Below are 14,801 nucleotides of genomic sequence, written 5' to 3' on the forward strand. Positions count from 1 at the left end.
CCTGTTTTATGCAACTCTTCTTGTGCATTTTGTAAATACAGTGATACCTTGTCTTACAAACTTAATTGGTTCCGGGACGAGGTTCTTAAGGTGAAAAGTTTGTAAGACGAAACAATGTTTCCCATAGGAATCAATGGAAAAGCGATTAATGTGTGCAAGCCCAAAATTCACCCCTTTTGCCAGCTGAAGCGCCCGTTTTTGCACTGCTGGGATTCCCCTGAGGTTCCCCTCCATGGGAAACCCCACCTCTGGACTTCTGTGTTTTTGCTGCAGGGGAATCCCAGCATCGCAAAAACGAGTGCTTCGCTGGCAACGGAAATCCGGAGGTGGGGTTTCCCAGCGAAGGGAGCATCAATGAGATCACAGCATCGCAAAAACACCGAAGTCCTTGAAACCCCACCTCCGGACCTCTGTGTTTTTGCGATGCTGCGATTTCACTGAGGCTCCCCTCACTGGGAAACCCCATCTCTGGACTTCCGTTGCCTGCTGGGATTGTCCTGCAGCATCACAAAAACACGGAAGTCCGGAGGTGGGGTTTCCCATGGAGGGGAGCCTCAGGGGAATCCCAGCAGTGCAAAAATGTGTGCTTCTCTGGCAACGGAAGTCTGGAGGCGGGCCATCCCAGCGGCGGCGATGGGTTTGTAAGGTGAAAATAGTTTGTAAGAAGAGGCAAAAAAATCTTAAACCCGGGTTTGTATCTCGAAAAGTTTGTATGACGAGGGGTTTGTAAGACAAGGTATCACTGTATTGTAATTATTCTGATTGATGTTTGATTATCAGGATACTTCGGTGCTGTTTTTCTTGCACCCCATGTCTGGGAGTTAAATGTAATATACATCTATAAATAAAGGCAATAAGTGATTGTGTCATTTGAGTAGGACAGGTGCTGAGGAGGTGCCAGGTGGGTTTCAGGTTGAAGCACTTAGTTAAGCTTAATCCGTAGTAAGCCGATTCCCTTCATTTGTCCTTGCAGTGACCGAACTCCTTCCAAGCTATGCTGGCTGGAGAATTCTGGAAGTTATTATTATTATTATTATTATTATTATTATTATTATTATTATTATTATTATTATTATTTATTAGATTTGTATGCCTCCCCTCTCTGAAGACTCCTGTCCACCAGTCTTAAAGTTGCCAAGTTTGAGGACTAGTCCAACCCCCTCCCCAATACCATTCCAGACAAATGGCTAGTCCAATCCCTTCTTCTCCAACCGTGGACTACCCCTACCTTCTTTCCTCATCCCCCACCCAAGGCATCCTTCAAGAAGGTTGTGATTCTACCTACAACTTTTTATTATTATTATTATTATTATTATTATTATTATTATTATTATTTATTAGATTTGTATGCCACCCTCATCACCTCGAGGTTCGACTACTGTAATGCTCTCTACATGGGGCTACCTTTGAAAAGTGTTCGGAAACTTCAGATCGTGCAGAATGCAGCTGCGAGAGCAGTCATGGGCTTCCCTAGGTATGCCCATGTTACTCCAACACTCCGCAGTCTGCATTGGTTGCCGATCAATTTCCGGTCACAATTCAAAGTGTTGGTTATGACCTATAAAGCCCTTCATGGCATTGGACCAGAATATCTCCGAGACCGCCTCCTGCCGCACGAATCCCAGCGACCGATTAGGTCCCACAGAGTTGGCCTTCTCCGTGTCCCGTCAACTAAACAATGTCGGTTGACGGGCCCCAGGGGAAGAGCCTTCTCTGTGGCGGCCCCGACTCTCTGGAACCAGCTCCCCCCAGAGATTAGAACTGCCCCCACCCTCCTTGCCTTTCGTAAACTCCTTAAAACCCACCTTTGTCGTCAGGCATGGGGGAACTGAAATATCTCCCCTGGGCCTATACAATTTATGTATGGTATGCTTGTATGTATGTCTGCTTAATAATGGGTTTTAAAAAATATTTTAGATTGTATATTTATTAGATTTGTTATAAACTGTTTTTTATTGTGTTGTGAGCCGCCCCGAGTCTACGGAGAGGGGCGGCATAAAAATCTAATAAACAAATAAACAAACACCCCTCTCTGAAGACTCGGGGCGGCTAACAACAATATAAAAAGACAATGTAAACAAATCTAATATTAAAAACAATCTAAAAAACCCCAATTTAAAAAACCACTCATGCATACAAGCATACCATGTATAAATTCTATAAGCCTAGGGGGAAGGGAAAAATTTCAATTCCCCCATGCCTGATGACAGAGGTGGGTTTTAAGGAGCTTGCGAAAGGCAAGGAGGGTGGGGGCAACTCTGATATCTGGGGGGAGCTGGTTCTAGAGGGTCGGGGCCGCCACAGAGAAGGCTCTTCTCCTGGGTCCTGCCAAACGACATTGCTTAGTCGATGGGACCCGGAGAAGGGCAACTCTGTGGGACCTAACCGGTCGCTGGGATTCGTGCAGCAGAAGACGGTCCCGGAGGTATTTTCCATGCAGAATTTATGCCCTGGCCTTGACAAGTTGATGTTATGACTGGAGGAGCAATCTTTATTTTTTTTTTTCAGTGCTAGAATGATGATAGAAGAAGAATAGTGGTGCATCTGTGTCCTTCAGTCTTGTCATCTGTATCTCACTGGGGTAGGAGACATATTGCTCAGGGAGGTCATCTTTCAGGGACTCCAAATGTCCTCCCTGTTCCATCACCACCACGTCTTCCAATGTTTCTTCCAGTGTTGAGACTCTAGAGCAGTGTTTTTCAACCAGTGTGCCGCGAGACATGGTCAGGTGTGCCGCGAAGCTCAGCAAGAGAGAGAAAGAGAGAGAGAGAAAGAAAGCAAGAGAGAGAGAGAGAAAGAAAGCAAGAGAGAGAGAAAGAAAGCAAGAGAGAGAGAAAGAGAGAGAGAGAAAGAAAGCAAGAGAGAGAGAGAGAGAAAGAAAGCAAGAGAGAGAGAGAAAGAGAGAGAAAGAAAGCAAGAGAGAGAAAGAGAAAGAGAGAGAAAGAAAGCAAGAGAGAGAGAGAGAGAAAGAAGGCAAGAGAGAGAGAGAAAGAGAGAGAGAGAAAGCAAGAGAGAGAAAGAGAAAGAAAGCAAGAGAGAGAAAGAGTGGGAGGGAAGGAGGGAGAGAGAAAGAGCAAAAAAGAGAGTAAGGAAGGAAGAGAGAAAGAAAGAGGGATGGAGAGAGAGAATAAGGAAGGAAGAGAGAGAGGGGGGGAGAAATAGAGTGAAAGGGAGGAAGAGAGAGAGAGAGAGAGAGAGAATTTTTTTGTCCAAACTTTTTTTAGCCCCCCCACTGCCCCCCCCCCGCTCAATGTGCCCCATGATTTTGTATATGTAAAAAATGTGCCGCGGCTCAAAAAAGGTTGAAAATCACTGCTCTAGTGGAGGGCAAGAAAGATGATTAGGAGACCGGAGGCTATAACATATGAAGAACGGTTGCAGGAACTGGGCATGGCTAGTTGAATGAAAAGAAGGACCAGGGGAGACATGATAGCAGCTTTCCAATATCTCAGGGGTTGCCACAAAGAAGAGGGAGTCAAGCTATTCCCCAAAGCACCTGAGGGTAGAACAATAAGCAATAGGTGAAAACTAAACAAGGAGAGAAGCAACTTAGAACTAAGGAGGAATTTCCTGACAGTTAGAACAATTAATCCATGGAACAACTTGCCTCCAGAAGTTGTGAATGCTCCAACACTGGATGTTTTTAAGCAGATGTTGGATAACCATCTGTCTGAAATGGTAATAGGGCAGGGGTAGGCAAGGTTGGCTCTTCTATGACTTGTGAACTTCAACTCCCAGAATTCCTGAGCCAATCATGCTAGCTCAGGAATTCTGGGAGTTGAGGTCCACATGTCGTAGAAGAGCCGACTTTGCCTACCCCTGCTTTAGAGTCTTCTGCCTAAGCAGGGGGTTGGACTAGAAGACCTCCAAGGTCCCTTCCATCGCTGTTTTCCTGTATTCTATTCTTCCCCGCCTGTTGCTGCTTCTCTCCTGAATGTCTCACCCGCTTGAGGGAGGCTCTTGGGGGGCAGCAGTTGTTCCCAGCTCTACACGGCAATCTGATATTTCAAACCTGCCAATTCTGCTTCCCACAGATCTCTTTGCAGCTTTCCAAGTCATGCGCTTCCCCCATAGCGTTAATGCGCCGAAAGAAGAGCTACCAACCTGATTCTCTCTTTCTCTCACTCTCTCTCTCTCTTCTCTCTCACTCTCTCTCCTTTTTAAAAAAATATTATTATTATTATTATTATTATTATTATTATTATTAATAATAATTAGATTTGTATGCTGCCCCTCTCCGCAGACTCGGGGCGGCTCACAGCAGTGACAAAAACAATATACAATAACAAATCTAATATTAAAGTCTAAAATAACAATTTTACATTAAAAAACCTAAAAAAAACCTTATATAAAAGCATACACACAAACATTCAATACATAAAATTACGTAGGCCAGGGGGAGATGTCTCAGTTCCCCCATGCCTGACGGCAGAGGTGGGTTTTAAGAAGTTTACGAAAGGCAAGGAGGTTGGGGGCAGTCCTCATCTCCGGGGGGAGCTGGTTCCATAGGTTCGGGGCCACCACAGAGAAGGCTCTTCCCCTGGGTCCCACCAGATGACATTGTTTAGTCGACGGGACCCGGAGAAGGCCAACTCTGTGGGGCCTAACCGGTTGCTGGGATTCATGCGGCAGAAGGCGGTCCCGGAGATATTCTGGTCTGGTGCCGTGAAGGGCTTTATAGGTCATAACCAACACTTTGAATTGTGACCGGAAACTGATTGGCAACCAATGCAGACTGCAGAGTGTTGGTGTAACATGGGCATACCTGGGGAAGCCCATGATTGCTCTCGCAGCTGCATTCTGCAGGATCTGAAGTTTCCGAACACTTTTCAAAGGTAGCCCCATGTAGAGAGCGTTACAGTAGTCGAACCTCGAGGTGATGAGGGCATGAGTGACTGTGAGCAGTGAGTCACGGTCCAGATAGGGCCGTAACTGGTGCACCAGGCGAACCTGGGCAAACGCCCCCCTCGCCACAGCTGAAAGGTGTTTCTCTAATGTGAGCTGTGGATCGAAGAGGATGCCCAAGTTGCGGACCCTCTCTGAGGGGGTCAATAATTCCCCCCCCCCCCCAGGGTGATGGATGGACAGATGGAATTGTCCTTGGGAGGCAAAACCCACAGCCACTCCGTCTTATCCGGGTTGAGTTTGAGTCTGTCTTTTCCCCCCTTCCCCCACCACTTTCCAAGGTTTGGATCCTTCTCTTCGGCCCAACACTTTTATTGGCTTAATCTGAGAATTTTGAGGTCTCTCCGCAGCCATCGTTTCCCCAAGACATATCCGCATTTTGGTTTTCTTGCCGTAAGAAAGCCAGAGAAGAACTCTTTAAAACCAGAGAAGCATCCTTGTGAACTCTTGTTCCACTGGAGATCTTTAACATTACCCCTGTGGGTGTTAAAATCAGGATCCAATATTCGTGGGTCATCGGGACCAAAGGTTAATTCCAGGAGTCCCCCAAACCTGGTACCTTTAAGACTTGTGGACTTCAACTCCCAGAATTCTCAATTCACCCATATCCTCACTGGAGGCTTTTAAGAAGAAACTGGACGTCCACTTGGAATATCAGGTCTCCTACTCCAGCAAGGGGTTGGACTAGAAGATCTCCCAGGTCCCTTTCAGTTCTATTAGAAACATAGAAGCATAGAAGATTGACGGCAGAAAAAGACCTCATGGTCCATCCAGTCTGCCATTATTATTATTATTATTATTATTATTATTATTATTATTATTTATTAGATTTGTATGCCGCCCCTCTCCGTAGACTCGGGGCAGCTCACAACAACAACAAAGACAATGTAAGAACAAATCTAATAATTTAAAAAACACTAAAAACCCCATTATTAAAAGCAAACATACACACAAACATACCATGTATAAACTGTATAGGCCCGGGGAGATATCTCAGTTCCCCCATGCCTGACGGCAGAGATGGGTCTTAAGAACTTTACGAAAGGCAAGGAGGGTGGGGGCAGTTCTAATCTCCGGGGGTGAGCTGGTTCCAGAGGGTCGGGGCCGCCACAGAGAAGGCTCTTCCTCTGGATCCCGCCAAACGACATTGTTTAGTCAACGGGACCCGGAGAAGGCCAACTCTGTGGGACCTAACCGGTCGCTGGGATTCGTGCAGCAGAAGGCGGTCCCGGAGATATTCTGGAAATATATACTATTTCCTGTATTTTATCTTAGGATGGATCTATGTTTATCCCAGGCATGTTTACATTCAGTTCCTGTGGATTGACCAACCACGACTGCTGGAAGTTTGTTCCAAGCATCTACTACTCTTTCCGCCAAATAATATTTCCTCACGTTGCTTCTGATCTTTCCCCCAGCTAACCTCAGATTGTGCCCCCTTGTTCTTGTCTTCACTTTCCTATTAAAAACACTTCCCTTCTGAACCTTATTTAACCCTTTCACATATTTAAATGTCTCGATCGTGTCCCTCCCTTTCCCTTCTGTCCTCCAGACTCTACAGATGGAGTTCATGAAGTCTTTCCTGATGAGTTTTATGCTTAAGACCTTCCACCATTCTTGTGGCCCATCTATTCTAAACGGGACAGTAAACTCGAGAGTCCATGAATTTTGGGGCCATGCCTTAATAATGCTCATCTTTTTTCCCCCCATCAGGTATTACCGAGGGACCCACGGGGTCATTGTGGTTTATGACGTCACCAGCGCCGAGTCTTTCGTGAATGTCAAGCGGTGGTTGCATGAAATAAACCAGAATTGCGACGATGTCTGCCGGATATTAGGTAAGCACGCTGGTTTGGGGAAGGTTTCGGTAGAAGAAGCCCCCCCCCCTTGTTGGAAAGCCTTTATCCCCTAATATGCTACTGCAATATATAAATCTTGATTATTGCAACGCATTCTACAGTGAAAGTATTCGGAGACTCCAAATGGTGCAGAATGCAGCCGCGTGAATTGTAATGGGTGCACCTTGTTTTACCCATATAACATCAACACTCCACGAGCTGCATTGGCTTCCTATTAGTCTCTGGGCACAATTCAAGGTGTTGTTACCTACAAAGCCCTACATGGCTCAGGGCCTGATGATTTACGGCAGTATTTCCCAACCTTGGCAACTTGAAGATATCTGGACTTCAACTCCCAGAATTCCCCAGCCAGCGAATGCTGGCTGGGGAATTCTGGGAGTTGAAGTCCAGATATCTTCAAGTTGCCAAGGTTGGGAAACACTGATCTATGGGACCGTCTCTTGCCACATACCTCCCAAAGACGAATAAGAGCACACAGAGTCGCCTTCCTCCAGAGTCGCCTTCTTCAAACCTAAAATAAAATACTGTGATTTCTGACAGTCTCAAATTGGGTGAACAGTGCAGTCAGGCGGTAGGAAAAGCAAGTAGGATGCTTGGCTGCATAGCTAGAGATATAACAAGCAGGAAGAGGGAGATTATGATCCCGCTATATAGAGTGCTGGTGAGACCACATTTGGAATCCTGTGTTCAGTTCTGGAGACCTCACCTACAAAAAGATATTGACAAAATTGAACGGGTCCAAAGACGGGCTACAAGAATGGTGGAAGGTCTTAAGCATAAAACGTATCAGGAAAGACTTAATGAACTCAATCTGTATAGTCTGGAGGACAGAAGGAAAAGGGGGGACATGATCGAAACATTTAAATATGTCAAAGGGTTAAATAAGGTCTAGGAGGGAAGTGTTTTTAATAGGAAAGTGAACACAAGAACAAGGGGACACAATCTGAAGTTAGTTGGGGGAAAGATCAAAAGCAACATGAGAAAATATTATTTTACTGAAAGAGTAGTAGATCCTTGGAACAAACTTCCAGCAGACGTGGTAGATAAATCCACAGTAACTGAATTTAAACATGCCTGGGATAAACATAGATCCATCCTAAGATAAAATACAAAAAATATTATAAGGGCAGACTAGATGAACCAGGAGTTCTTTTTCTGCCGTCAGTCTTCTATGTTTCTTCTTCTATGACGAATTTGCCCCCAAACCCATCACATTTATTTATTTACTTATTATTTATTTATTAGATTTCTATTTTGTACCCCGCCCTGAGTCGCCTCGAGAAGGGCGGCATAGAAATCTAATAAATAAATAATAAGTAAATAAATAAATGTGATGGGTTTGGGGGCAAATTCGTCATAGAAGAAGAAACAAAATATATTTCCAGTTTTGCGGCAAAACCATGCCATTTCTTTCAAATTGCTCACTTTAAATCTGACAGGTTGGCTTAATGACCACCTTCCCCCCCCCCCCAAAAAAAGCCAGGCTCGTGATGACCTGTTTTACAACCGTCACAACATGCAGCCCTAACGGGGTGGTGGTCTCCCATTGTGGTCCTCTGTTGAGGACTACCTGCAGTTCCGACCCATCCGAAGGGCTTAAGGAAGGAGCAGAATACAAATGATCCTTTTTTTTCCACCCCCAAAGGAGAGATCAAATATTCCTGTCTTCCTTATTATTTCCTGAATTATTGATGCTGTCCTGAGGTTCCTGCAAAAAAAACAAAAAACACCAAACCCACAGCAGTATAGAAATCCCTGGGGCAAGAAAGTAAAATTTTCATTACCGCTAGCCCACATTTTCTACTGCCCTCGAGCCATCCGCAGCTTCTCATCCATTTTTTACAAGATTGCAGCCCTGACTTGCAAGAAGCAATGGATGGAAATTACCGTGTGTTTTGGACTCTATAAGATGCACTTTATCTCCCGAAAGAGAGTGAAAATATATGGGCATCGTGTAGACAGAATATTGCCGAAGCCCCAGTTTGCCTGGTTTTCGGGCCTTGTTTTGGCCTTTTAAAGGCTTGCTTTGGAGGCTTTCTTCGGGACATTTTTCAGGATTTTTTAGGCTTTGGTGGTGGTGGTGGGCATATTTGAGGCTTTTCCTGGCTGTTTTTGAGGGTGGGTTTTTTTGGCTCATTTTTGAGGCTGCTTTCAGCCTGGGTTTTTTGGGGGGGCGTTTGCCCAGGTTCGCCTGGTGCACCAGTTGCGACCCTATCTGGACCGGGACTCACTGCTCACAGTCACTCATGCCCTCATCACCTCGAGACTCGACTACTGTAACGCTCTCTACATGGGGCTACCTTTGAAGAGTGTTCGGAAACTTCAGATCGTGCAGAATGCAGCTGCGAGAGCAGTCATGGGCTTCTGCAGGTATGCCCATGTTACACCAACACTCCGCAGTCTGCATTGGTTGCCGATCAGTTTCCGGTCACAATTCAAAGTGTTGGTTATGACCTTTAAAGCCCTTCATGGCATTGGATCAGAATATCTCCAGGACCGCCTTCTGCCGCACGAATCCCAGCGACCGATTAGGTCCCACAGAGTGGGCCTTCTCCGGGTCCCGTCAACTAAACAATGTCGGTTGGCGGGCCCCAGGGGAAGAGCCTTCTCTCTGGCGGCCCCGACTCTCTGGAACCAGCTTCCCCCAGAGATTAGAACGGCCCCTACCCTCCTTGCCTTTCGTAAACTCCTTAAAACCCACCTTTGTCGTCAGGCATGGGGGAACTGAGATATCTCCCCCGGTCCTGTCCAATTCAATTTATGTATGGTATGCTTGTATGTATGTTTGCTTAAATAATGGGTTTTTTAATATTTTAAATTGTAAATTATTAGATTTGTCATGAACTGTTTTATTGTGTTGTGAGCCGCCCCGAGTCTATGGAAAGGGGCGGCATACAAATCTAATAAATAAATAAATAAATTAATTAAAAAAAACCAGAACAAAAAAAAAGGCTTAAAAATGGGCCAGGGAAAAAACCCCAAACAGGCCCTGAAATTCCTCAAAAATGGGCCTCAAAAAGCTTCAAAAATGGGCAAAAAAAAGGCCCCCCAAAATGGACCGGACAGAGGCCAAAAACTCTTTTGTGTGGTTTTCCTCTTCAAAATTTATAGTCTTATAGTCAGGAAAAGTATGGTAATGAAAGAAAGACGCAATCTAGAACTAAGGAGAAATTCCCTGAACAATTCTACATTGGACTGACTTGTCTCCAGAAGTTGTGGTTGCTCCAACGCTGGAGGTTTTCAAGAAGAGGTTGGGCAACCATTTGTCCAAAATGGTCATAGGGTCTCCTGCCTGAGCCGAGGGGGTTGGGCTAGAAGACCTCCAAGGTCCCTCCCGAATTCTATTAATCTGAATTTTGGTTTCCATTCCTCTTACAGTTGGCAATAAGAACGACGATCCAGAACGGAAAGTGGTAGAGACGGAAGACGCTTATAAATTTGCTGGGCAGATGGGCATCCAGCTCTTTGAGACCAGTGCCAAAGAGAACATTAATGTGGAAGAGGTAATTGCCCTTACCACCTCGAGGTTCGACTACTGCAATGCTCTCTACATGGGGCTGCCTCTGAAGAGTGTTCGGAGAATGCAAATAGTGCAAAATTCAGAAGAGAAGTTCTGACAATCTCAAAGAGGGTGAACAGTGCGGTCAGGCAGTAGGGAAAGCAAGTAGAATGCTTGGCTGCATAGCTAGAGGTATAACAAGCAGGAAGAGGGAGATTGTGATCCCGCTGTATAGAGCGCTGGTGAGACCTCATTTGGAATAACACTGTGTTCAGCTCTGGAGACCTCACCTACAAAAATAAGATATGGATAAAAAAAAAGACGGGCTACAAAAATGGTGGAAGGTCTTAAGCATAAAACGTATCAGGAAAGACTTCATGAACTCAATCTGTAGAGTCTGGAGGACAGAAGGGAAAGGGAGGACATGATCGAAACATTTAAATATGTTAAAGGTTAAATAACATTCAGGAGAGAAGTGTTTTTAATAGGAAAGTGAACAAAAGAACAAGGGGACACAATATGAGGTTAGCTGGGTGAAAGATCAGAAGCCACATGAGAAAATATTATTTGACTGAAAGGGTAGTAGATGCTTGGAACAAACTTCCAGCAGACGTGGTTGGTCAATCCACAGGAACTGAATTTAAACATCCCTGGGATAAACATAGATCCATCCTAAGATAAAATACAGGAAGTAGTACAAGGGAAGACTAGATTGGACCAGGAGGTCTTTTTCTGCCATCAGACTTCTATGTTTCTATGTTTCTAATGATTATCATAGGGGTCAAGAATCATGAGGGACAACGCTTAATGATAGTCATAGGAGTCAAATAACCAATGAGGAAACAATCAATATTAATAAAAGCCTTAAGGCTACAAGCAACAAGTTACAGCCATACAGTCCTAAGTGGGAGGAAAAGGGTGATAGGAACGATGAGAAAAACCTGGAAGAAATAGTAGTGCAGACTTAGTAAATAGTTTGACAGTGTGGAGCGAATTATTTGTTTAGCAGAGTGATGTCGTTTGGGGGAAAAACTGTTCTTGTGTCTAGTTGTCTTGGTGTGCAGGGCTCTGTAGCGACGTTTTGAGCGCAGGAGTTGAAACAGTTTGTGTCCAGGAAGCGAGGGGGTCAGTAAATATTTCCCGGATTATGGGGGCAATATGCTGGCTCTGTTAAGAAGTGCTATTGCTAACATGTTGTAAGCCGCCCTGAGTCTAAGGAGAAGGGCGGCATAATAAGTAGGTAGGTAGGTAGGTAGGTAGATAGGTAGATAGATAGATAGATAGATAGATAGATAGATAGATAGATAGATAGATAGATAGATAGATAGATAGATAGATAAATAAATAAAATTCCATGGCCCACTTTTTGACTCGTGCACTCTACAGGTTCTCAATGGAAGGCTGGTTGGCAGCAGTTGTTTCATAGTCCCATTCCTAACCGCTTCCTTCCCCCACCTTTTGTTTTTTTAAAAAAAAATCTCCTTTCCTCCCTCCAGATGTTCAACTGCATCACAGAGTTGGTCCTTCGGGCCAAGAAAGACAACCTCGCCAAGCAGCAGCAGCAGCAACAGAACGACGTGGTCAAACTCACAAAGAACAGTAAACGGAAGAAGCGTTGCTGTTAATGGCCTTCCCTCCTCCTCTTCTTCCTCCTCCTCCTCCGGGGTGTGTATGGGGGGGGGAAAGCGGCAGAGACTGGGCGCTCGGGCAGCCCCGCCCTCCCAGCCTGGCGCAAGCGACGCCCCAGGACACACCTCCAAACTCCCTCCCCGCGTGCCATTATTTAAAGGAGCCCTTCCGTCTTCTCGACCAGGAGGCCCCTTAACCTTCACCGTGCCAAGAACCAGGATGGGACGGACGGAGGTTCTGCCCATCCGAAAGTTTTATTTTTCGCTCCCCGTCTCTTCCCCCCCCCCTTGCCCCTCTTGAAGACCATCTAGTAGACCAGGAAGACTTGGCCTACTGAAGGGGACTTGATCATTTGTACATAATGTATATGGGCTTCGAACCAGCTGCACCTCCGCTCCGGGCTTCTTACGTTCACTGACTCCGCCAATCATGAATTGTTCAGCATTTTCCTTTTTTATTTCTTGGTTTTCGTTGACTTGCTCTTTTCTACCCCCTCTGCCATCTCTCCAGAAACACAGTCCAATAATAACCTTAAAGCAGCCACTCTTCAGCCTTCGTTAGCCTTTAAGCAAGCAGCGGATCCTTGGGTGATGGTCGTTTTGAAATCCTTATTTTTTTTTTTGACCCTCTGGAGTCGTCGGACATTCCCGGAGTCAGTTTTTTTGGTCCTCTGTCCCTCCAATAGCCTTCTTTCAAGAGAAGGGTGAAGATCCCTGCTTTTACCACCCAAAAAAAGGCATCCACTGTCAGAGAAAAAAAATAGGATTTGGATTTGCCCGCCTGGTACTATTCCTGTCCTTGAAAGACTTCAAGAACGGAAAATTATCTCACACACTTTAAAAAAACCCAAACAAAACCGTATCATTCTGTACCAGGTATGAAGCGTGGACAGAGAAATGTGGGATCGGTTCTTCGCCAATTCTCTTCTTCCTTTCGCCCTCCCCTTAATTTCCCACCCCCCCAAACTCCCTCGTTTAAAAGCTGGAGAATTTGGGAAGGGACGGCCGGGTGGTTCTCGTCTCTTCTCGATCCGAACAAAAACCCGCCTCTTGATTCTGATCCCAGCCGCTGATAGAGTGGAGAGTTCTTTGAATTAGGTTAAAACAAGGTCAGAGGAGCTTCGCCCAGCCTATAATCACCAGCTTTTGATTTGATGCCCCACGGAGCATATCCAGGGGGCCAAAAAAGCCACCCAGTCCTCAAAAAAAAAAACCACTGGGACGTCCCACCTCCCGTTGTCCTGGCATCTGACGGAGACCAGGGTCATGTCCAGAGACAACTATTCCGTGTCGATCCTCGGACTTCAAATCTCTGCAGAAACCCTGTATTTATTGTCTGGCTGCCCTATAGGGCAGGAAGCAGCTACAGCCCGCCCCACTCAAAGCAAAAAAAAGTGACGAGTTTTCCCTTAGCCGCTTCACCGAGTTGCGTTGTCACCGTGGACTTTGTAAGATACTTCTCGGCAACCACAATTTGCGATTTTAGAAGGAACGCCAGGAATGACGGAAGCCCGTAAAAGAGAAACGGGGGTTTAAACATCGTCCGAGCGATGCTGGCTAAAAGCAGTGGGGAGGGGGAATTTGTTTGCCGTTGGGCGTTTCCTACAAAAATTGCAGTGGTCTCTCTAGTGCAGTGGCTTTCAACCTTTTTTGAGCCGCGGCACATTTTTAACATTTACGAAACTCTGGGGCACATTGAGTGTGGGGGCGGAAGGGGGGGCTATAAAAAGTTTGGACAAAAAAATTATCTCTCTCTCTTCCTCCCTCTTTCTCTCCCTTCCTCTTTCTTTCTCTCTCTCTCCATCCCTCTTTCTTTCTCTTCCTTCCTCTCTTTTTTGCTCTCTTTCTCTCTCCCTCCCTACCTCTCTCTATGTCTTTCTCTCTCTCCATCCCTCTTTCTTTCTCTTCCTTCCTCTCTTTTTTGCTCTCTTTCTCTCTCCCTCCCTACCTCCCTCTATGTCTTTCTCTCTCTCTCCTTCCCTCCCTCTCTTTCTCTCTTGCTTTCTTTCTCTCGTTCTCTTTCTTTCTCTCTCTCTTCCTTTCTTTCTCTCTCTCTTCCTTTCTTTCTCTCTCTGAGCTTCGTGGCACACTGGTTGAAAAACACTGCTCTAGGGAACCAGGCATGGCGTGGAAGGCTGTTTGCTAAGCCAGGAACCCCGAGTTCCTCCTGGGAAGAGGGGTTTTTTTTTTGGGGGGGGGGGGGCTTCCCACGGCAACGTCTCCAGGCCTGTCTGCCGGGTGGGTGGGCTCCCGATGTTGTGAGTGCGGTGGACGGTGCACAGGGTTTTGGGGGGGGGGGGGCAGAGGGAAGGGTCTGCACCTTAGCAGTGCTAACGTCGGAAAAATTGAAATGTCTAACTGGTTTCGCTTTAGATGATTTCTGTATATGGGAACTTTCTAATTAACGCTTTTTAAATAATTAAGGAAGAAAAAAAAAGACACCCCCCCTTCCCAATTAAAAATAAACGGTGCCAAGCTGCCACAGTTTCCTCCCGGGCGTCCGGTTTTTGCTTCAAAAGCGCTAGTAGGGCCCCCACCCCTAAAATCTTGGGTGGGAGGTGGGCGACACTTGGGAAATGGAGGTTTGCCCCACTGTGGTTTTTTTGCACAAAAGGGCGCCTCGTGGCAGCGGGCGTTGAATTTCCAAACTTAGTTGGCCAAAATCCGTCTTGGGGAGGGGGTGGATGTAAACGGAGGTGGTAGTACGTAACCTGTTGCATTTGCCTGTATGTGAGATTGTGAGTCCCCCCCCCCCCCCCCTGTGCTCAGTCAATGTGGCCACAAGTAGCAATCGGATCCTCAGGTAGCAGGGAACAAGGAATTTATTATTATTTTTTCTTCTTTTTCTTACGGTAACAATTCCAAGAGAGAGTGTCGAACTGTTTCAATAAATTAAAAAAAAAAAAAAAA

At 45.8% G+C, this 14,801-nt stretch overlaps 1 protein-coding gene across 2 annotated transcripts in view; it reads left to right on the forward strand.

Annotated features, from left to right (window-relative positions):
* The window catches only part of RAB35 (RAB35, member RAS oncogene family), a 37,243-nt gene extending 22,442 nt beyond the window's left edge, over window positions 1-14,801 (forward strand). The window contains exons 4-6 of one of the 2 annotated variants that reach the window (XM_070762993.1): window positions 6,619-6,743; window positions 10,143-10,267; window positions 11,760-14,801. In XM_070762993.1, the coding sequence (XP_070619094.1) occupies window positions 6,619-6,743; window positions 10,143-10,267; window positions 11,760-11,888 (379 nt within the window). In that variant the 3' untranslated portion in view covers window positions 11,889-14,801. The remainder of the gene's footprint in view (window positions 1-6,618; window positions 6,744-10,142; window positions 10,268-11,759) is intronic. The other variant, XM_070762995.1, reaches the window with a different exon arrangement.

This window comes from Erythrolamprus reginae, chromosome 10, assembly GCF_031021105.1.
Source record: "Erythrolamprus reginae isolate rEryReg1 chromosome 10, rEryReg1.hap1, whole genome shotgun sequence".
In the NCBI taxonomy this organism is placed as follows: Eukaryota; Metazoa; Chordata; class Lepidosauria; order Squamata; family Dipsadidae; genus Erythrolamprus; species Erythrolamprus reginae.